Below are 24147 nucleotides of genomic sequence, written 5' to 3'. Positions count from 1 at the left end.
GATTGGCTTGCCCAAAACTTTAAGAGAGATGAAGGAATAGATCTTCTGAAAGGCAAGCAAGCTCTACAACGTCTCACAAAGACTGCGGAGAAAGCAAAGATGGATCTGTCATCTCTAACTCAAACCAGTATAAGGTATGTGACAATTTCTATGCCTTCTTTATATAAATGGATCTCCCTCTTTGGCATGATCACTGAGGAAAAGCTTTCTGTTTTTACAGTTTACCTTTTATTACCGCCACTGCGGATGGCCCAAAACACATTGACACCACCCTGACAAGGGTCAAATTTGAAGAACTATGTTCAGATTTGCTAGACAGGTATGTAAGTTGAAAACTGCTACTCTGTGGTTGCCCTCAACCATGCATACTTGGTTTATTTTCTATGTTAGTTTGTACAAGCTTTGTTGGCTGAGATTTTGTTAGCTATGATGTACATCATGACTCCTGCCAGCCCAGTTCTTCATTGTGATCAATGTGATTTAGACAATGCGTAGTTAGTCAAGGCATAAAACTTGGTAGGTGGTTTAGTCTCTTCCATGGCTAGTTAATATCAAGAGGATTCCTTTTTTCAATATCTCACAATGTTTGTATTTGAAAAAATTGTTTACAATGTAAGTATTTTTTTTTTAGCCACTAAAAATACCAAATAATGTAGAATATGATATTTTTAAAAATGTTTTATGTTAAAAGGTTTCATATTTAGTATAGAGATACAAGTTATAGATTAGCTTACCTTTTTTTTTTTTTTTTTGAAAGCATTTGAACTAATCAAATTTTTAAGAAGATAAAATTTAAATTTTTTCACAAAAAAATTATTTTAAGAAGCAGCAGATGTGGGCGCCGTTGGGATTAGGGGGGGGGGGAATTTTGGACCATTACACTATTGGTCCGTTTGGATAGAACTTATTACTGAAAACTGAAAACTGAGAACACTGTAGCAAAATAATTTTTAAATGTGTGAATAGTACTGCGGGACCCATTTTTAATAAAATTTTTTTAAAAAAGTACATGAACAATGCGCGCACAGTGCACGCACAGTACGCGCACTGAGCGCTTGTCCCCTGCAACAGGAAAAAAAAAAAAAAAAAAAAGTAAAACGTGGACGCAGCAATAAGCTGGATCCAAACCAGCACTATAAGTAATATTTGATTTTCAGAAATTATAAAGGGAGGCGTGGGACCAATCCAGCCCAACGTGGGTTCGTCCCTGCTGCTAGAGAATAAAGTTTCATTAAAGCGAGATTTAAAGCATTAGAGAACATAAAACCTTTTTTCTAAGATATTTTTCAACAATTTTTTTTTTTAAATCTCTTCTTTTAAAAAAAAATTTATTTTTAAGGTGAAAACCGGTTAGCTAAAATTATAGTACTGTGAGGTTATTACAATTTATTGTTAAGCTACGTCAGAGACTGCATCAACTATCTATTTTTAACCCGATGGTTTTTTCGATCTATCTTTCATTTATCTTGCAGGCCCTATAAGATCGTCTAGTGCTCCAGATTGAATGAGTGACCCAACTGATGATTTTGGCATCATCAGTTTGGCACCGTCTGTGGGGGAAAAGACAAGTTATTGTTCTCTTCTCGTGACAAAGGGTCACTTAGTTCATTCGAAAGATATGAACACCATGATACCGTAGTCAGTGTCGATCAACTAGATGGAATGTAGTGTAAAGATCCTCTGATAGAAGCAGATCTACCCGCGACAAAGTAGTCTTGCAGTGTCTTCCAACCCAAAGGGACAACCACACGGAATTTGGAGGCCAAATCAAATCACCTCGACGTGATTTCACAAAAGATGTCATCATGTTATTGTAGGTCGATGATCCTGGGCACTTCACGAGATGGTCCAACTAGGTCTTTTCAGTCCAATTTAGCCAATTCGGTCCAGTTACGTCAATTTGGTCCATACGGTCCACTTAGGTCTATTCGGCCTAGATCGGTCCATTCAGTCTAATTCGGTCCATTCAGTCTGCTTTGGTCAATTCAGTCCTGTTCAGTCTTACCCGGTCCATACAATCCATTTATTTCACTTCGATCTATTCAGTGCAATTTGGTCAATTCGGTCTAGTTAGGTTTATTCGATCCAATTTGGTACATAAGGTCAATTCGGTCCAGTTACACACACACGCACACACATATTTGTTTATTTATTTTATTATTTTTTGCTTGAATATATAATCAACCTCATGCAATTCATTTAAAAGTAATGATGTTAAAATAAATGAGTAACTACCATAAATATTAGATTTGTATACTTATAACCTTAATGTTTAGAAAAACTTTCACTAAAATTTAGCAGGACTAAAGTGGACTGAAATGCTATGTTAATGTGGCTCAAAATAAGTGTACCAATAATAAATGTTATGCTTAAGATTTTAGATATTACATGTTATATATATATATATATATGGATTTAGAATTAGTACTCTTAACCTAAACATGTCTTCTTCCTATGCCTATATGCAAGTGTATAAAAATGGACTGAAGTAGATTAATATGGACTGAAGTGAACACAAATGAATCTAAGTGGTTTAAATGGACCAAAGTGAACACAAATGGACCAAATGGAACATAGTGGACTGAATGGACAAAATAGGACCGAATGGAAACAGGGAGGACTGGATAGGACCAAAGTGAACTGAATAGGACAGAGTGGACCAATGTGAACCGAGTAGGAACAAATAGGACCGAATTGGACCAATGTCGACTAAATAGGACCAAGACCAAATAGGATAATGTGGACCGAATAGAACCAAAGTGGGCAGAATAGACCAATGTGGACTGAATAGGACCGATGTGGACCAAATAATACATTTGAATATTTATCATTTTTAGGGCTCATATCTCTAATTTTTTATTTTTATTTTGTTTGGATTTTTTTATTCAAAACTGAAGAGCTTAGCCCAGATATAATAAAATCTCATACTTTTCAACCCAACATTAAGAAAAAAAAAAATTTGAGCTAAATTTGACAAGGCAGCCTACAAAAGAATTAATTTAAGTCTCAATTTGTTCAAAATGCACCGAAATTGATCGAGTGGACCAAATGAGACCAAAGTGGAGTAGACCTAATTGGACCGAATAGCAATTGTTTAATTTTTAGAGAGAACAAATTATACATTATATTACAATTATAAATTATTTATTTATTCTCACTCATCGCATGGATCTGTGACTAGTTTTTCATAAAAATAGTATCAAAACAAAATTTTCCTAAAATAAATTGTTAACTATTATTTTAAGAGCCCCAGTTAACATGACCAATTATTATTATTAGGAAAAAAATGCAAAACTGACCCTCTAACTTTCAATGTTTTTCATTTCAGTCCTCTAACTTTCAGTTTTGTCATTTCATTCCTCTACCTTTCAATTTTTGTCAATCTAGGCTTCCGTTAAAAGCCAGTTAAGGGCTGCTGTTAGTGTCACTTAAACTACGCTGTTTTTGCCTTTTTTTTATTTTAGAATTAAAAGGAAAAAAAAAAATCTGTAAAAAGAAAATTCTGTAAGAAAAGAAAAAAAAAAACATTTTTAGGGGAACGACAACATCCCCCTTCCCCTGAAATCTTTTTATTTGAAAACCCCCTTCCCCTGAAATCAAAACCCAAATCCCTAACGTAAATCCCTAACATTGAGAGAGGAAGAATCGCCGGTTTAAGAGAGAGAGAGAGAGAGGTCAAGTCCGTTTGAGAGAGAGGCTTAGTCGGATTGAGAGTCCGAGATAGACTCAGCTCCCGCAACATGGTTAGGTCAACGAGACGGTCACTGAGTCGGCCACCGAGTTGGAGGCGAGGCAATCGGAGCTCGGTGACTCGGTTGCTAGAGCACGCGACTCCACGCCAATCACAGGGAGCTAATGGCGACGACGAATCCCAGCCGTTCAACACTCCAAGTGGATCGTGGAGATTGAATTTGAAAGATGTTAAGGCTTCAATTTCTGTTATTGTCCTGACGCACGATAAGAAGGGTGCGCAGAGAACCACTGCATAGAAAAAAAATAGTAGTAACGATCGTGGTTGGTATTTTCGATCTATCTCGGACTCTCAATCTGACTAAGCCTCTCTCTCAAACGGACTCGGCCTCTCTCTCTCTCTCTTAAACCGGTGATTCTTCCTCTCTCAATGTTTGGGATTTACGTTAGGGATTTGGGTTTTGATTTTAGGGGAAGGGGGTTTTCAAAAAAAAAAAAAAAAGATTTTAGGGGAAGGGGGTTTTTTAAATCATTTTAAAAAAAATATTTAAAATGTTTTTTTTTTCTTTTTTACAGATTTTTCTTTTTTCCTTTTAATTCCGAAATTAAAAAAAAAAAGAGGCAAAAATGGCATTGTTTAAGTGGCACTAACGACAGCCCCTGATTGGCTTTTAATGGAAGCTTGGATTGACAAAAATTGAAAGTTAGAGGACTGAAATGACAAAACTGAAAGTTAGAAAACTGAAATGAAAAACATTAAGGGGTGTTTGGTAGAGTAGTTTGAGATGAGATTTTGTAGTTTTTGAAATTTGTGTGGGTGAAAAAGTGTGAAAATATGTATAAAATTGTTTAAAATGTAAAAATGTAAGTTTGAGTATGCTTACCAAACAGACCCAAAAGTTAGAGGGTTAATTTTATATTTTTGCTTTATTATTTGGGCTCGGTTAATGTGTCCCCTAAAGGCACATATTAAACTATCTATTTTTAAAAATATTTTTTCAAAAATTAAAAAACTGTCAATACTTTTTCAATTCTCAAAAAATTATTTTTAAAAATAATTAATTATTATGTGTCATAGCACACACAGTAACAAAATTCTTATTATTTATATAAAACGAAGTGTCCTTTGTTAGAATGACGTATGGCTGGCACGTTAAATTATCAGCTAGGGAACAAAATTAACAGCTAATCCTCGGTTGCACTAATTTTCTTTAGATTCTGAAGGGGCTCGAGGCCCAACACTTCCGTTGTGCTTCACGTGACCATTGGTTGCTTCTTCTTTGCTTGATTGTACCAAGAAACTGAAAAATAAAACTAATGATATCGATGAAATTCGTCAACATTGAAACTCGGTCCTCCTTTTCTTGGGTGTAGTTTTTTTTTTTTATGGGTCTTGTGTGTAGTTAATATCAAGAGGATCTTTTTATCAAAAATATCATGATTGAGATCAGTTGCAGTACGTAATACATTTGATGCATAAATCTCAGCCATTCAATATAAAAAAAAAGTAAAAATAAAAAAGTAAAAGAAAAAAAAATTTATGAAGAGATGGGTGAATTGCACGGTGCAATTGCACCGGATCCCAATCATTTTTGTTAAAAATTACTCCTGACAGTGTAATATTTAAAGAACACGTTGCATCTAGTCAACATTGAAACTCGGTCCTGCTTTTCTTGGAAGTAGTTAATATCAAGAGGATTCCTTTTTTCAAATATCTCATGATGTTAAAGATCACTCCTGATAGTGTAATATTTAAAGAACACGTTGTTTGCCAGCAGTGTACTGTCTGGACTCTGTAGTATCATCCATACCATCTCGTGTTTCCCATAGATTTGTTATTATTTCGATGCACCTCCCTTTTATTCATTTCAAGATTTCTTCAACGTTGGCTCGTTTGACACGGTAGTTTTAACTTATTTTAAATAATATTATACATAATTTTACGTACCTTTTTATTTACACATATATTAAAAATACTTAAACAATATAATTCAACAGATTTTTTTCCATCTATTTGCTAATTCTTCTTATGCACCTCCCTCATTTATTCATTCCAAGATTTGTTCAACAAAAATACGAGTATTCTCTCTCTTTGATTTTCTTCTTTCTCTTGGTGGTTATTTATGCTATTTCTAAAAACTTTACGGGAAATTTATTAATTATTCTATCTGGCAACTCTGCTTTTTGTTTAGTCATTTGAACAATTTTCTATAGTTCAAATGGTTGGTTTTATTCAATGCAGTCTTGTTGCTGAATATTATTTAATTGGTGTGGTCCTTGTTGCTCTACTAACTACTACGCAAGGGTTTATAAACTTTATATATCATTCAAAACATTTACGATGTCCTTAAGAAATTTTTTTTGCCCCTATAATCTTATCAAACAGGATAGAAGATGGCTTTTGATTATACATTCATTCTTTTTGGCAACTTTTCCATATATGTAGTTTAATTAGCACTGTAAGTGCATAATTGTACCTGGACTCAAATATAATTATGGGCTCAGGCCCAACGAGCCTTAAACAATGAAATTTGTAGAGTGCGGGCTTGAAATCTAGGTTAGAGGTGCTGAGAAACTGACAACAAGCTAAAGTATGAAAATACTTGTAAATAACAGATGATAACTGCAAATGGACCTCCTCGGATGTAAGCCGAGGACTACCTCTCTCTTATTTCTCTTTATTTCTTAAAGATTACAATTCTTTGTTTCTTTCTTTACAATTGACCGATCCCCCTTCTTTTGGCCTTAGCCCCCTTTAAATACTTCTTTCTCTAGTGCTTTATCCACGTGTTGCTCAAATTCCCTTCCCCCTAGATATTTCCTCCCTTAGTGCCTTTGAATAGTAACCAGAAGTTTCAGTTCTACTGTTCAGGGGTCACCTCCCATTAATGCGGCCAGGGAGTAGGTGCAGAGTCTTTAATGTGGAGATAGCAGCCTTTGCTTATGATATTTTCCTAACACCGGTGTGTCTACAACATCCAAGGGTTCCCCCTTCTAACCAAAGTCTTCCTAGAGTTGTGCCTTGACCTTTATAATGAAGCTCCAAGTTCTCTTGGGTCCGTCTGAGGAGAAACTCACCCTCGGATGTGTCCTCGGACCCTCGGCGTGTGGGCCGATTCGCAGTACCAACAGATCCTTAGCTCAAGAACAGATCGGCCCATCTTACTAGAGCCCAAAGGCTCAAATGCCTGCTTGAGTCCTTTACTCCTCACAAGCACTTTTTAATATTTTTAATGGTGACATTTAGAATATAAATTCTCATTTTTAATTGTAACTATCCAAATTATCAACAAAATAATAATAATAATATAAGATGACTTCTAGTGTGATTATTGTGGATGTAAGTGCAATTTTCCAATTCAACTCAACATTATTTATATCTGTCAGTATAAATATATCTAATCCAACATAAAAAATAATGAAATTTGTATTTATAGGTACATAATTCAACTCAATGTTGAAAATCTAACTTGTTTATTAAAGAGTCTAAAAGTGAGTTCAAAGAACGATAAAAGAGTATCCAGCAAATGCAAATATACAAAGTATAGAATAAAAAAAAATTATACTACGTCAAATGCATCATATAATCAGTTGAATTGAAATTTGTTTTGTCCATTGAGATAGAAACCTCAAATGTATAATATCTAATATCTATACCATATTCTATACATATATAATAATGTTTGATTAGCAATTAATATTTCTAGTCTTTTATCCTGTCAGGTCAAGTTTTAGAGAAATTATATGTTACCGCCCTAAATAATACCATATATTTCATTTTGTACTCTAAACTTTTCGAATACGCATTTTGTACCCTAAAATATGACTCTTGTTACATTTTGTACCTGACATTAAGTTTTCTATTAAAAGAAAAGACAAAAGTTTATTTTAGTCCTTAGGTTTATTTTTATTTTAACATTTTACTTTTCAAAGTTCTCATTTTTGGACTTTCATATTTTGTTCGGTTTTTATATTAGACTTAGTATTTATATATGATTGTACCAAGAAAATGACAAAACCGAGTGGAGCAATTCTATAAGTTTTGGGATTATGGTTCCTTTAATGTTTGTAATTGTATAATAAAAAATAAATAAAAACTTGATGATTGCAAAATTTATATATAAAGAATCTAATAAAAATTAAATATATAATTATTGATCGGGACAGTAGACTTCCGCATTACATGATATTGCACAAGTGCACAACCTATCTAATGTCCAACACAACTTGAGAAGATAGTTTCATTAAAGCAAAATTTAAAGCCATTAGAGAAAAGAATATTTTTTCTAAGATATAACCTCTTTTTTCAACCAAAAAAAAAAAACAAAAAAGAAGAAGACAAAAACTGGTTATCGGTCTAAAATTACAGTACCATGAGTTTAGTTCGGTTCTTGATCAGGGGCCCAACTTTTGGACATGGTCTCTCTCTTTTTTGCAGAAGGGGCCTGATGATGCCGAAAATATCACCAGTGAGTTGCAAGCGCTCCTCTAACGAAAGCAATACCTGCAAAAAGAAAACAAAGGACCTAGAAGGGAGCATCGGTGTGGTGTCGGCCGAATACCCTCCGAAGGTCAAGTTAGAATCTTGTTCCTTTTAACCCTAGAGTGCCAGAGTTAAGAATATTGTGCGTCCCTTCGTACCTAGGGTTTCTGGGGTATTTATATTGAGTAGAATTACCTTTCTTTTAGGATACAACTTCCTTCTCAAGTTCCTTTCCATATAGGAGTCTTCCCAAACGTGTGTCGCAAGAAGTCCAAGTATGCACGCTTGCGTGGGGATAAAGCAAAAGCTCATCTGAAATATATCAAACAACATGCCACGTGGAATCCACACTTTATTTATATAAGACGGATATTAAGCAATACTTAACCGTCATAGCCGAATTCACTTACAGCGTCTATCCGTCCTCATTATCTCCATCCATTTACTATTTTTATCCCCTTCAGTTGCCCCCTTCAGTCCTTGGATCCGTCCTTAGAACCTGACGGATCCATGGAATGACTAAAAACAATGTATTAAGTGGGGACGGCCTTGATATACCACAACGGATGACACGTGGCCTGCATTTCTGACGAAGAGCACGTGGCACCCGTGGATTGGCTATTTCCCCAAAACGAGGCGTCGCTTCGTATTCTGTGCCCTTAATTCTATAAAAAGCCAGATTTTTCTCCCTTCATTTTCTCTTCTTATCAAAAAATTAGCGAGTAGAGTGCAATCCGTCACATCTATTGTGTCTTCCTGTTGTTCAGCAGATCCGTCCATTGTTCCTCGTCAGAAACAATCTCGCTCCGGTATGTATTCCAAACCTTTCTCCGTCTTCCCTTTAATTTTATTGTTTCAAATATATGTGCTTTCTTTAGATCCGTCAGTGTCTTAGGTCATACCGTCATAAATGTAGGTAATGTCTAGTGCGTCAAGTAACCAGTCGTTTGTCCGTGAGGGGGTGGGCTACGATGAAAAGTTTCCGTCAGGTCCAAGAGATCCTGACACTTCATGTGAAGAGAGGAATCCGTCAAGTACCTCTTCTTCCCTTGATGGTGGTCTGGAGACGGAGAGTTCAGAGTCGTCCAGTAGTAGCTTGGACGGTGTGGATCCCCCCGTCCAGTCAGTAATTGGCCCGGATGGCCTTAGGGAGTTCGTCATGCTGCCTCTCTGAACGGTAAACGATTTTAGGTCGTCCATGACCGAATCTCAACTCAACACACTTAGGACCAAGTACCAAATACCAGACAACATCCGTCTACGCCTTCCCGAAAAATCCGAGAAATGCTACTACAAGGGAGTAGACGGTGTTGGGATCTACGAGCAAGCTTTAAAGGCGGGGCTCAGATTTCCATTAAGTTCTCTTCACCGTCAACTTCTTCAATATCTTGGTCTGTCCGTCACCCAAATCTCCCCAAATGCCTGGAGAGTGTTCATTGGGGTTGAGGTTTTGTATGGGGCGATGTCTGAAGGTGCCCGAAGATTGACGGTGGAAGAATTTTTCCATTGTTACCGTCCAACAGAGATTGTCAAATCCAAGGGGATGTATAGCTTTGCAGCTAGAAGTCCCTTATTGAGGCTCGTCAGTGACACTCCAGACTCGAACAGAGACTGGAAGAGTCGTTACTTCTTCTTGGAAGGGGACGAATGGATGTGTCGTCCAGGAGATGTAACTAACATGCCCGTCGACACAACATGGGGCATAATGCCTCCGTCGGGTATGTGTACCCTTTTTGCTTCCGTCCAGTCTTTGAAGTTAATTTAACTTATTTTCTAGGTCTAACCGTCCCTTATTGCAGCTCGGGACCGTCCTCAGGTTAACTTGGAGCAGTGGAGTTTTTTGGAGAGAATTTTTAACAAGACGAAACTGCAGGAAAGAACTTGGGCTCAACTCGTCACACTCGATACGCTTCACTGGTATTGTGACGGACCCGAACCTTCATCCGCTACCCGTCAATACGATAACAGAATTCGAAAACGTAAGTTCGTCAAAACTATACCCATCTTTCATTTTTCTTTTGCTTTACTTTACCTTTCCTTTCTCATCCGTCTTTGATTTGCAGAGATGGACGCCGCCAGGAGGAGAGCCCTCATTAAACAACAAGCAGCGAAGAAAAAGCAGGACGGGGGTCAAACAAAGGAGACGGCCCCGACGGTACCGTCAAAACGAACTCATCATGAAAAGACGGACCGTCCTCAAAAGAAACAAAAGACCACCGTCGAGCCCGTCGTGGCCTTGCAAGCTGAGAAAACGCCCGTCAAACATGGAAAAGGCAAAGGCTTAATGAAGGGTCCAGCACCTTCAGGGGAGAAACCACCCGTTCTCTTCCGGGAAGATTCCAGCTATGCCCTTGAGAAGATGTCGTCCATGCTGACAGCTGACGACTACGCAGACCTTGGCAACCATTCGACAGAGGCGATGGGTGAAACGGGTCTTTTCACCCTTGCACAGGTAATTTTGGATCCGTCTAGTATTGTTGCTAAGTTCCTTTACACCCGTCATTATCATGACATTGTGTTTCGCTTCCAGGCCATGGTGATGATGAAGGGGCTTTTTGGCCGTTGCCTTAATCATGAGACATCCATGGACCGTCTGAGACAGAAAAACAAGACGATGGAGGATGAGTTACACGAGCTGAAGACCTATAAGATCAATATGGACAGAAAGCTCAAGTGCTCGGAGCAAGTTAGAGGCGAAGTAGAGAAAGAGAATGGGCATCTACGCGAACTTTTGAAGGACAAAGAGAAGCAGCTGACGGAGACAGTATCGAAGCTTGACAATGCAAAGGAGATAGCCGTCCAGGAATACCGTGATTCTGAGAATCTTCTAACGGAGCTTGGAAACTCCTTTGCAGACGGGTTCGATGACGCTATCCGTTAGGTTAAGTCGTCGTACCCTGACTTGGACGTATCTCATATCAACATTGATGCTCAAGGGCAAACACTCGCGCAATCCGTCCAGTCAGAAAGTACAGATGAAGTGTTTGCCGTCACTGCTCTAGCCGATGAAGGTGAAGTTCTTCCTCCTACTCAGCCAGACGACGGTCCATTGGACGGGAACTCATCTCCAAAGAATGAATAGAATACTTTCCTTTTTGTAAAAAATTTATCACTGTTAAGAGAACTTTATTTGAACCGTCATTTGTAATTATTAAACTTGACTTATCAAATATTAAATTGCCTGTTGCTTGCTTATTATCCGTCGTATATTTAGATAACCCGTCCACTTGTGAACGGACTTTCAAATGTATTTTTGCTAACCGTCCACTTTGTGAACTAGGTTTTCTAATCTTTTTGTATAGTCTGTCTTACTTTATGGAGTTGTAAAACTTTTCATCCTTCAGGTGATCCGTCCACAATGTAGACTTTCATCTATGGGATGATCCGTCCACTTTGTGGACTTGTGGTTTTTTACCCTTTAGGTTAACCGTCCACTTTGTGGACTCGTAGGTTTCTCACCCTGTGGGTGATCCGTCCACTTTGTGGACTTGTAAGTTTTTCACCCTTTGGGTGATCCGTCCACTTTGTGGACTTGTAGGTTTTTCACCCTTTGGGTGATCCGTCCACTTTGTGGACTTGTAGGTTTTTCACCCTTTGGGTGATCCGTCCACTTTGTGGACTTGTAGATTTCATCGTTTTTGATTGACCGTCCACTTTTGGACTTGTAGATTTTCATCAGCATGAATTTTTTAAAAATTCCTCTCATAAGTTCAACAAACCAAATTGTTCATGGAAAAGAAAAACTGAGCTCTAAAAAGTAAAAGCTACAACTGTCTAAAATTAAACTGAAAAGTAAGGCAGTAGGTATTGTGACTGCTGCACTATTGGTAGTACTTCTTCAGGTGCTCTGTGTTCCAGGGATGGCCCAACTTCTTTCCGTCTAATGTCTCCAAGTAGTACGTTCCTTTCCTGCGCCATGAGATGATTCGGTACGGGCCTTCCCAGTTGGGACCCAGCTTTCCCAGGGATGCATCTTTCGTAGTGCCAAGCACTTTTCGTAACACTAGATCTCCAACTTTGAAGTCCCGGTGCCGAACCTTAGAGTTGTAATGTTTTGCCATCATGTCCTGGTACCGCGCCAGTCTTTGGGCCGCTGTTGCCCTGACTTCATCAACAAGGTCAAGCTCTAGACGTAATGCTTCAGCATTCTTACTCTCGTCATAGCTTTCCATGCGGTAGCTCGTCAACCCCATTTCTGCCGGTATGAGGGCTTCGGCACCAAACGCCAATCGAAACGGTGTCTCTCCCGTTGGCGTTCTTGCCATTGTTCTGTACGCCCATAGGACACTTGGTAGTTCGTCCGACCATATGCCCTTTGCCCCCTCGAGCCGGGTCTTGATGATCTTTAACAAGGATCGGTTCGTAACTTCAACTTGTCCGTTGGCCTGTGGATGAGCGGGCGACGAGTAGTGATTCTTGATTCCCAGCTGAGAACAAAAGTCTCGGAACGCATCGTTGTCGAATTGCTTCCCGTTGTCCGACACGAGCACTCTCGGGATCCCATATCGGCAAATAATATTTCTCCATACAAAGTTGCGAATATTTTTCTCCGTGATAGTAGCAAGTGCTTCTGCTTCCACCCACTTGGTGAAGTAGTCGATACCAACTACCAAGAACTTCAGTTGTCTTGCCGCCATTGGAAATTGACCCATGATGTCCAACCCCCATTGTGCGAACGGCCATGGGACCGTCATGGGTGTGAGTTCCTCCGTTGGCTGCCTAATAAGATTGCCGAACCGTTGACACTTATCGCAGGCTCTCACGTACATATGGGCATTCTTCTGCATTGTCGGCCAGTAATACCCAGCTCTGAGTAGCTTGTGTACCAGAGACCTTGATCCTGAGTGGTTTCCACAAATCCCTTCATGAACTTCCCTCATTATGTAGTCTGCTTCGTCATGGCCCAGGCATCTTAGATATGGTCGGGAGAATCCTCTTTTGTAGAGGATGCCTTTGATCAGTATGAATCGGGCAGCCCTAACCTTCAATTTCCTAGCTTCTTCCTTCCCGTCTGGCAGCTTGCCGTCCTTGAGGTACGCCACAATTGGAATCGTCCAATCGTCTTCAGTGGTTAATTCCTGCACCTGAACGTTATCTAGCAACGACGAATATTGGACGAAGGACAATACCTGTTCTGGGACGACCATAGGTTCGGCCAAAGCAGCCTTTGCGAGTCGATCCGCTTCTTGATTCTCTTCTCTCGGGATTTGAGTTATTGTGAATTGGAGGTCACTCGTTCGACCCTTCACTTCTCCGAGGTACTTTCTCATTCGTTCACTCCTACAATCATAACTCCCATTAACTTGGCTAGCTACGATTTGGGAATCGGAGTAGACCACTGCCTTTCTGGCCCCAGCCGCTATTGCAAGCTCCAATCCCGCCATCAGGGCCTCATACTCCGCTTCATTATTCGTAGTAGGGAACTCCAGACGGATCATACATTCAATCTTATCTCCTTCCGGGGTATGGAGTACAACTCCGACTCCTCCCGCATGCTTATTAGAGGATCCGTCTGTGTGAATTCTCCATGTGGGCTTCTCTGCTGCCCCCTGCTCCTCATGTGTAGTGAATTCCGCAATAAAGTCTGCCAATATTTTTCCTTTCACAGCTGTTCGTGGCTGGTATTGGATATCGTACTCACTTAGCTCGATAGCCCACAAAGCCATCCGTCCGGCGGCTTCAGGATTGTTCATTGCTCTCCGCAATGGTTGATCCGTCAGGACTATTATTGCGTGTGCTTGAAAATATGGCTTCAGTTTTTTGGCTGCAGTTACAAGCGCGAAGGCGAGTTGCTCCATCCGTGGGTACCTCTCCTCTGCGCCTCGTAGCGCCCGGCTTACAAAGTAGACGGGCTTCTGTACCTTCCCTTCCTCTCTAATGAGAGCCGCACTTACCGCTGCTTATGAGACAGCAAGGTACATGAATAATTCCTCCCCCGGTGTAGACGGGCTTAGCAATGGCGGGGCAGAGAGGTATGCCTTCAACTCTTCAAATGCCCTTTGGCATTCGTCCGTCTACTCGAAAGATCTCCTTAGCGTCCTAAAGAAAGGGAGACACTTGTCTGTTGCTCTTGATACAAACCTATTCAAGGCTGCTATCTTCCCTGTCAGGCTTTGCACTTCCTTCACCGTCCTCGGAGGAGATAGATCCATAATTGCTTTCACTTTCTCGGGGTTGACCTCAATGCCCCGCTGGGACACCATGAACCCTAAGAACTTTCCAGCAGTTACTCCGAATGCGCATTTGCTTGGGTTCAGCTTCATTTTGTACGTTCGAAGAGTGTCGAAAGTCTCCTGGAGGTCCCTCAGATGATCCGACGACTTTACGCTTTTTAACAACATGTCGTCTACGTAGACTTGGACGTTCCGGCCAATCTGGTGCTCGAACATCTTGTTCATTAATCGTTGGTATGTGGCTCCTGCATTCTTGAGCCCGAATGGCATCACCTTGTAACAAAAGAGCCCTTGACTCGTCACAAATGACGTCTTCTCTTGATCTGTCTTCTCCAACTTAATCTGGTTGTACCCCGAGAAGGCGTCCATGAAGCTCAACAACTCATGTTTTGCGGTAGAGTCGACTAAGGCGTCAATCCGTGGGAGCGGGTAACTATCTTTAGGGCACGCTTTATTTAGATCCGTGAAATCAACGCACATTCTCCACTTCCCATTTGACTTTTTGACCATCACCACATTTGCCAGCCAGTCTGGGTAGTACACCTCTCGTATGAAGTCCGCTTCTCGTAGCTTCTGCACTTCCTCTGTTGCGGCTCGATCCCGCTCAGGGGCAAACACGCGTTTCTTTTGTCGAACTGGGGGGAAGGAAGGTGATACATTCAATTTATGAACTATGACTGCTGGATCTATTCCCGGCATGTCGTCATGGCTCCATGCAAACACGTCTTGATTTTCTTTGAGGAACAGTAGGAACGCATGTCGAATCGTTTGGTCGACCGAGGTTCCTATCCTGGTGGTTCGATCGGGCCTTGAATCATCTAGTTGGACTTCTTCCAATGTCTCCATGGGTTCTGCCATTGTTCTCTGTTCTTCGATGCTCATTGTCTGTACATGGTCATCCATCTCCATCATGGCCACGTAGCATTCCCGTGCAGTTACCTGATTTTCGCGCAGTTCTCCAACTCCATGTTCAGTGGGAAACTTGATCATCAGATGGTAGGTTGAAGTGATGGCTTTCCATGCGTTGAGAGTAGGACGTCCGAGTATGGCGTTGTATGCTGAGGAGCAATCAACCACTAGAAAGGAGAAATTTTTAGTTATCTGTTGTGGGTAGTCTCCTACCGTCACCGCCAATGTGACGGATCCTAAAGAATGGACCCGGGTTCCCCCAAAGCCGACGAGGGGCGCGCATGCCGGGATCAGGCGCTCCTTTGCAATCCCCATCTGCTGGAACGCAGGATAGTAAAGGATGTCTGCTGAGCTCCCGTTGTCTACTAGAACTCGGTGGACGTTGAAGTCTCCTACCTGTATGCTAACCACAAGCGCGTCGTCATGGGGGTGGTGAAGGCGCCGGGCCTCGTCTTCAAAAAACTCGATACTGGAGTCGTTCTGCCGTATTCTTTCCAATGAAGGTCCCGTCGACTGACATTTTGTACCGTCCATAAATAGGTCTTTCTGGCCTTCTTGGACGATCCTACTGAAGCGTTGCCCCCCATTATCATCCGTATATCTGCTACCGGTGGTCTGGGACGCTCGTTTTCCCGTCTAGGATTCTGCTCCTAGGGCTGATCAGTTCTTTCCTTCCTCACGAACCTTTGCAACCTCCCCTGCCTTATAAGGGCTTCAATCTGTTGTTTCAAGTCATAACAGTCCGTCGTATCATGGCCGTGGTCACGGTGAAAACGGCAATATCTATCCCTTGGCCTCTTGTTCGGATCTCCCTTCAACTTGCCCGGGAATGTCAAGCTTCCTTCATCTTTGATTTGCATAAGCACTTGGTCAATTGGGGCTGTGAGGGGGGTGAAACTTGTAAACCTCCCTGAAGGTGGTTTGGGTCTCCGGTCTTCTCGTCGATCCTCTGGTTCTAGCCACTTTTCGTCCGTTATCCGGTTTCATATCTTCTGTCTTTCCCTTTTCTTTGGTTTATAGTCGTCTCGGCCGCAAGGCATCCTCCGCGTTCATATACTTCGTCGCCCTGTAATAGACATCGGACATAGTCTTTGGGTCATTTTTACATAGGGAAAATAAGAACTTACCCTCTTGTAACCCGTTTGTGAATGCTGCCACAAGTGTCTTGTCGTCTGCCTCGTCTATCGAGAGGGATTCCTTGTTAAAGCGGGCTATATAAGACCTTAATGTCTCACCTTCTCGTTGTTTAATTCCCAGTATACATGCAATAGACCTCTTGTGTCGATGACTTCCAATGAAGTGTGATACAAACTGTGCACCTAATTCCTTAAAAGTGCCGATGGAATTAGGCGTTAACTTGCTGCACCAATCCCTCGCAGGCCCTTTCAAAGTGGTGAGGAAGGCCCTGCACATGATTTCGTCCGGTACACCCTGAAGATGCATTAGAGTTCTGAAAGACTCCAGGTGATCCAACGGGTCCTTGGATCCGTCATAGTTTTCCACATGGGGCATTTTAAACTTTGAAGGGACGGGGCATGAATTCACCAACACTGTGAATGGTGAATCCGTTCTATGGACTAGGTCGTCCAGATTGCTGGATACCCGTCCCTTTAGGGCGTTCATCATTGCATCCATACGTTCCCTCATCTCCTACATTTCGGTGGCTATGTGAGTCGGCACAGGGTCTAAAGCAAGTGGTTGATTGGTTTCTTATCGCTCGGGTCTAGCCGGAGCGTTGCTGCCCTCAGGTCTTTCCGCGTTCCTTCCTTCGGGACTAGCGCCCTCCTGATCTTCCTGTGGTGCACTCTGATGTGCGGTTATTTGCCGCAACTGCTCTTCCAAATCATGATTCTGCTTAGTGAGGCGCTCAACCGCCGCCGCAAGCGTTTGGACCTGCCTCTCCAAAGCGGTGGCGCGTGGTTCGTCGCCTTGATTGTTGTTCGTTGCCATCGATCGGGTGAGTGCCATGCAACTCTTTGTCTCAGGGATAGAGCAAGGCTAAAATAATCCGAAGTTTTTCTTCCTCCTTGTTTCCCACAGACGGCGCCAACTGATGATGCCGAAAATATCACCAGTGAGTTGCAAGCGCTCCTCAAACGAAAGCAATACCTGCAAAAAGAAAACAAAGGACCTAGAAGGGAGCACCGGTGTGGTGTCGGCCGAATACCCTCCGAAGGTCAAGTTAGAATCTTGTTCCTTTTAACCCTAGAGTGCCAGAGTTAAGAATATTGTGCGTCCCTTCGTACCTAGGGTTTCTGGGGTATTTATATTGAGTAGAATTACCTTTCTTTTAGGATACAACTTCCTTCTCAAGTTCCTTTCCATATAGGAGTCTTCCCAAACGTGTGTCGCAAGAAGTCCAAGTATGCACGCTTGCGTGGGGATAAAGCAAAAGCTCATCTGAAATATATCAAACAACATGCCACGTGGAATCCACACTTTATTTATATAAGACGGATATTAAGCAATACTTAACCGTCATAGCCGAATTCACTTACAGCGTCTATCCGTCCTCATTATCTCCGTCCATTTACTATTTTTATCCTCTTCAGGGCCAATTCCATGAGTTGTTTTTTTGGACATGGTCTCGAATATTATTATTATATTATTTTGATAAATGAGATTCTCCTCCATTAGAAGACGGTATGACTGGCACATTATATTTACAGCTTGGTGGTCCCGCTTATTTTCTTTCGATGCAAAAGGGGCCCGAGGCCCAACAGTCACATTGTGACACATGTGCTCTTGAGACTATTGGTTGCTTTTTCTTTGCATTATTGTACCAAGAAAATGAAAAATAAAAATAATGAAATCGATGATGTTTGCCCACATTAAAACTCGGTCACCCTTCACTACAGTATTACTTTTACTCACAATTCACTTCTAACCCACCCTCTAGCTAGCATACCTCTCTCTCTTTAAGCGTTCCTTTCAGCTACAACCAAGAAATGGCCGAAGCAATCCTCTTTGGTCTTGCACAGAAAATGATTGAAAATCTGGGCTCTCAGACTTTCCAAGAGATTGGATCACTGTGGGGTGTCAAAGGTGAGCTTGAAAAAATCAAGAACAGTGTGTCCACAATTCAAGCTGTACTTCTGGATGCAGCGGAGAAACAGAGTCATGACCATCAAGTCAAGGACTGGCTCCAAAAGCTCAACGATGCAGTTTATGATGCTGATGACTTGTTGAGTGAGTTTTCCACTGAAGCTATGCGGCGAAGAGCGGGGAGTGGGAATAAAGCCACAAAAGAGGTACGTGCTTTCTTTTCAAAGTCAAACCAACTAGCTTTTCGTGGTAAGATGAGTAGTAAAATAAAGGCAATGAGGCAAAAACTAAATGCGATAGCAGAAGATAGGAAAAACTTTCGCTTGGAAGAATACCATGCAGAGACAAATGTTGTGAGTAGGAAGAGGGAACCAACTCACTCATTTGTACGTGAAGAAGAAGTTATTGGGAGGGAAGAGGACAAAAAGGCGATCATAGACCAATTATTTGATTCTAATGTAGAAGAGAATGTTTCAGTCATTCCAATTGTGGGGATCGGGGGGTTAGGGAAAACTACACTCGCTCAATATGTGTACAATGATGAGGAAGTTCAAAAATGTTTTCAGTTAAAAATGTGGGCGTGCATCTCTGATGTCTTTGAGTTAAAATTAATTATTGAGAAGATAATAGCATCTACTTCTGGTAATTCATCTGGAAACCTTGTAATAGATCAGTTGCAAAGTCAACTTCGTGAAAAAATTGATGGAAAGAAATACTTACTTGTATTAGATGATATATGGAATGAAGATCGTGAAAAATGGCTTAAGTTGAAAAGTCTTTTAATGGGTGGTTCCAAAGGCAGTAAGATTATAATAACTACTCGTAATAGATTGGTTGCAGAGATTACACAGACAGTTTCACCATATTTTCTTGAAGGTCTGTCCAAAAATCAGTCTTGGGATTTATTTAGGCAAGTGGCATTTAGAAAAGGGCAAGAGACCAGCAATCCTAAACTAGTGACAATTGGAGGGGAGATTGTAAACATGTGTCGAGGGGTACCACTTGCTATAAAGTCCATAGGAAATATGTTATACTTCAAGGAAAAAGAGTCTGAATGGTCATTCGTGAAGAGTAAAATAGAAGCAAATGTAACTCAAGGGGGTGAAATTTTACCAATTTTAAAGTTGAGCTATGATCATCTCCCATCACATTTGAAGAGTTGTTTCACTTATTGCTCTTTGTTTCCCAAAGATTATGAGATGGATAAGGAAACAATGATACAACTATGGATAGCACAAGGGTTTGTCCAATCATCAAACAAAAACCAACAATTAGAGGATGTTGGTGATGAGTATTTCAAGGATTTACTTTGGAGGTCCTTCTTTGAAGAAGTAACGACTTACAAAGGCTTAAGATACAAGATGCATGATTTAATTCATGATCTTGCAGAATCTATCATAGGCGAGGAGTGCAAGCTTGTTAGTTTTGATGGCAAAGATATTAATGAAAAAAATCGTCATGTATCATGTCCATTTAAAATTAACCCATCTTTTAGGGAAACTTTAAGCTTGTTGGTTAAAGCAGTCAAGCCACGTACATTTCTTCTAACATTTGATGAGGAGTTCTCTGGTGCCTTGGAGGAGTCAATGTTGAATACAATTATTTTGAGATTCAAGAGCTTGCGTGCATTAGATTTACATGCATTGAACATTACATCAATACCAAATTCTATAGGGAAGTTAATACATCTAAAGTATCTTGATGTTTCTTTTAATAAGGATATTGAAACTCTCCCTGATTCAATTACTACATTGTTGAATTTGCAAATACTAAAACTTAATGATTGTAAAGGTCTTAAAGAATTACCCAAAAAGTTTAGAGAATTGGTTAGCCTCAAACATCTTTATAATGATGGTTGTGATAATTTGAGTCATATGCCTTGTGGATTAGGGCAAATGACTTCACTTCAAACATTACCAATATTCATTGTGAGCACCTCCTCCCACACTGGGGGATTAGGCGAATTGAAGGACCTAAAAAACCTGCGAGGTACATTAGAGATCACACATTTAGAACGGTTGGAAGAATCTAACTCAGAATCCATTGTTGTGAATTTAAGGGAGAAGCAACATCTTGAAAAATTGATATTAAAATGGTATCATCAAGATCAAGTAGTTAATAATGACGATGTGAAGTTATTAGAAGACCCCCAACCACACGAAAATCTCAAATATTTGGAAGTGTATCAGTACAAGGGTGTGAAATTTTCAAGTTGGGTCTCTTCTCTCACAAATCTTGTTGATTTAAATATAGTAAATTGTTACAAATGCCGATATCTGCCACCATTGTCTCATCTCCCCTCTTTAAAATCTCTAAGGCTTTATTCGTTGAATGATTTGGAGTACATATCCGATAATGATATGAGTAAAGAGGTGTCAGCTTCATCCACAGCATTATCAACACCGTTCTTCCCATCTCTAAAGTCACTCACAATATGGGCATGTCCTAATTTGAAGGGATGGTGGGGAAGAACAGGGAGGGATTTAGTTGCAACAACATCTGCGTCAACACCAGATCATTCACAAGATCAGTCTCACAACTCACTGCCTTTATTTCCTCTTCTTTCTTATTTGTTGATTAGAAATTGCCCTAAAATGACTTCCATGCCCCTGTTTCCCAATCTTGAAGAATCTCTATATTTAGAGAATGTCATTTTGAAGCCTTTGCAAGAGACAATGTCAATGAGTTTTTTAGTTCCCTCTTCCTCCTCTTCATTATCCTCTTCTTCTCCTCTCTCCAAATTAAATTATATGATTTTGGATTCTATAGAAGATATAGAGTCTCTTCCGGCTAAGTGGGCACTATATTCTCTCGAGGAACTACAAATTTGGAATTGCCCTAGACTAACATCTATGTCTGGAGCGGTGCGTAATCTCACCTCCCTCTGTTCGCTATCAATTCGCTGTTGTGAGGAGTTCGATCCATTAAGAGACATGCATGATGATGGCATGGAATGGCGATGCCTCATTTGCCTCCGTGAATTACGTTTCGAAGGCATTCCGAAACTGAAGTCTCTACCTGTGGGTCTTCAATGTATTTCCACCCTAAAAGAGCTCACCATTTCAAACTGTCCAAATTTAATGACTCTGCCAGAGCTCACCTCACTTGAATTTCTTCGGATTGAAAGATGCGAGCCTAATCTGACATCACTTCGTGAGATTAGTTGTCTCACTTCTTTACGGTCGCTGCGGATTCAACGCTTTCCCAATTTGACTACTTTCCCCGAATCAATTAGGAATCCAATCTCACTTGAAAAGCTTTTCATTTTGCATTGTCCCAATCTCACAACACTACCTAATGATGGTTGTCTCAAGTCTTTACGAGAACTGGTAATTTGGGATTGTCCTCAGTTATCTGAAAAATACAAAAATAAAATCGAAAAGGATTTCCCTAATTTGGAAATCAAATGGAATCGCTTATGAGACCACAGCAGCAAAAGGCTCTACTTCGTCTTCTGCAACAGCCCCTCCCCTCTTTCACTTGGTACGCATTCTATGCTTTCAAAAGAAACTGAGCTTTTTACAATTATATTATTTGTATTTCGTTGATTTCCATATAATTAATTAAAATCAATTACTTTTTCGAATTCTATTCCTTATAGAAACAATATTATATATATATATATATATATATATATATATATATATTCAGCCCTGGTATAATTGAATTGTTAATTTGTTTAGGTTTTTTGGTAATAAAACATCAGAGAATTTCGACAACCGAACTGTTGAATATTGCTTCAGAGTTCTACTTTAAAGGGTTATTGTTAATATTTTTTTAAAATACATGCTTTGTGTTCTGTTAACAGCTTCATGGAGATAATTATCTGAAGATTTTGAATAAGTTTCTGGGGCAATATGGTCATGGGATAAACCACTTGGATAGTTTCAAGATTTGGGAAGTTGATGCTGCGAAGGTATTCAGTTAGATTCATTTATAATCTAATGATTATTGAATTTTTTGGAATAGCATTGGGATTTCCAATTTGTGTTTATCAAAACAATGGTGCTTGAGTTAATCAATTTGCTTTCAAATCAATCCAAAAATGTCTTAACAATTGGAACAAATGAACAGGGGAGGGTTGGCCTTACACTGCTCAATATATATATATATATATATATATATATATTTTTTTTTTACTTATAAAAAATTTGTAATGTTTTTGACTCTTCTCACTTTTGAAATTAGATGTAGAATGAATCAGAATGAAAGGAGGTGCATGTATCTGGGCATATTCAAAACCATATGAAAAAGTGCAACAAGTCAACAGCTAAGGTGATTATCTTGTTTTGGGTTCATTCTTTTTTCCCTCACGTAAAATGTTCATTCTAGATATGATTCTTATATTAAGAGGGGACCCAAGAGGGAAGACGCATAAATCCACATTTGTTTGTTCATTTTATTGATTTCTATCTTTATATAAATTATAAAATGACACTTTTCTGTTGCATTCTTTAGGCGAAGTACACTCGAGAAGGCAGTACTCAATTTCAAGCCCTTAACTTCTTCAAAAAAGCTACACTCTCTTGTTGTTTGATGGTCCGAGGAAGCATTGGGAACCCCAATTTCTTTCTTCGGAGCCGTTTCTTTTCCTGTCTCCTGCCTGAAATGGTGCTTTGCTTCTGGATCTTCGGAAAAATCAACTAAATAGATTGAAGTCTGGTACTTGTTGATATTTTGATAACATCTGCTGAGAGATCATTATTTGACAACCACCATCTAGGAAGCGGTTTTATATTCAGGTATTTATTATTTTGTTTGCTTCAACTCTTTATTATTACTTCCTATTTATATCAACAAACAAAATATCCAGATTTGGTTTTTTGGATTCTTACATAATTGCTGGTTTTTGTTCACTGTACAATGATAACTTAGTTTGGTTTAAAGTATGGCTTCTGATTTTGAGTTTAGACATGCAGAAGTGCTGTGATAGATTTTACTTTATGCACAATATTTGGATAAAAAGTTAGGATCAATAAAATAAAAATATAGAGTTATACATAACATAGTTTGTCATTTGAAAGAGGAGAAAAAAAATCAATTGAATTCTCACATCGAATTCGTAGTTCTTTTTTTTGTAAACCAAACTGACATGAAACATAATATTAGAAACTTTGTTTTATGTTTTTTTCCTCACTTTTTTGGAATGATTCCTGGCAGAAATTGGTGGGAAATGGTCCAAGACTGCTTGAATCCTTAATTGAATGTATTTTAGAAGGATATTCTGGTCCAATATTACTACAGGTCCATTCATCTCCTTTAAATTAAGTTTTCTTGGTTTATAAATTATCCAAATTCCTCATGTTTTCCTTCAATTAGAAGTATAATTTTTGTGCAGTGTATGGAATATAAAAACAGACCAGAGTTTCTGATCTCCAAAGTGAGTCAATACTACAATTATATAAGCCTCTAATGAAAAAATTGTTGGAAAATCTTTTTTTTTTCCTTTCATTTATATGCTTATTTTCTTATGTTCTAAAACTTATTTCAGGTAGTTTGGCATGGATAAAGATCACAACTAGGTATAATCAAATCTTATGTTTGATCATAATCAAATTTGAACAATCCTTACTTCCTTAGTTGTGAGCATGTTAATATATAGAGAATAGGTAATGAACGTTATGTACTTCTGTTACATTTTTCTTATGCATTCTTGAGGTTGTAGAAGGAGTATTTGAGGTACGTTCTAGCTTGGCTGATACTCATCTAGGAGGTGATGATTTCAACAAGGTTGGAACAAGAGAAATGAGTACATCGTTAGCTTATATTCTTTATTTTCTGAGTTATAGTTAGTAGTTAATAAATTACACCCTTAGTCCCTTACGTTCTATAATTTTTAATACAGAA

At 39.6% G+C, this 24147-nt stretch overlaps 1 protein-coding gene and 1 long non-coding RNA gene across 2 annotated transcripts; both read left to right on the top strand.

Annotated features, from left to right (window-relative positions):
- Positions 1-67: 67 nt before the first annotated feature.
- Positions 68-1733, top strand: LOC142617790 (uncharacterized). Its single transcript, XR_012841042.1, has 3 exons — positions 68-134; positions 221-319; positions 1473-1733. It is a non-coding gene; the product is annotated as an uncharacterized LOC142617790 (long non-coding RNA).
- A 16786-nt stretch (positions 1734-18519) lies between these two features.
- On the top strand, positions 18520-23700 carry LOC142617788 (putative disease resistance protein RGA1). Its single transcript, XM_075790759.1, has 6 exons — positions 18520-21783; positions 22109-22216; positions 22489-22575; positions 22759-23042; positions 23461-23544; positions 23639-23700. The coding sequence occupies exon 1, from the start codon at positions 18555-18557 to the stop codon at positions 21720-21722; it is 3168 nt and encodes a 1055-aa protein (XP_075646874.1). The 5' UTR covers positions 18520-18554; the 3' UTR covers positions 21723-21783; positions 22109-22216; positions 22489-22575; positions 22759-23042; positions 23461-23544; positions 23639-23700.
- Positions 23701-24147: the final 447 nt, after the last annotated feature.

The sequence above is a fragment of the Castanea sativa genome, chromosome 11 (assembly GCF_040712315.1).
Source record: "Castanea sativa cultivar Marrone di Chiusa Pesio chromosome 11, ASM4071231v1".
Taxonomy (NCBI): Eukaryota; Viridiplantae; Streptophyta; class Magnoliopsida; order Fagales; family Fagaceae; genus Castanea; species Castanea sativa.
The sequence above is the reverse complement of the archived record's forward strand: the minus strand, read 5'-3'. Positions and strand labels throughout refer to the sequence as shown.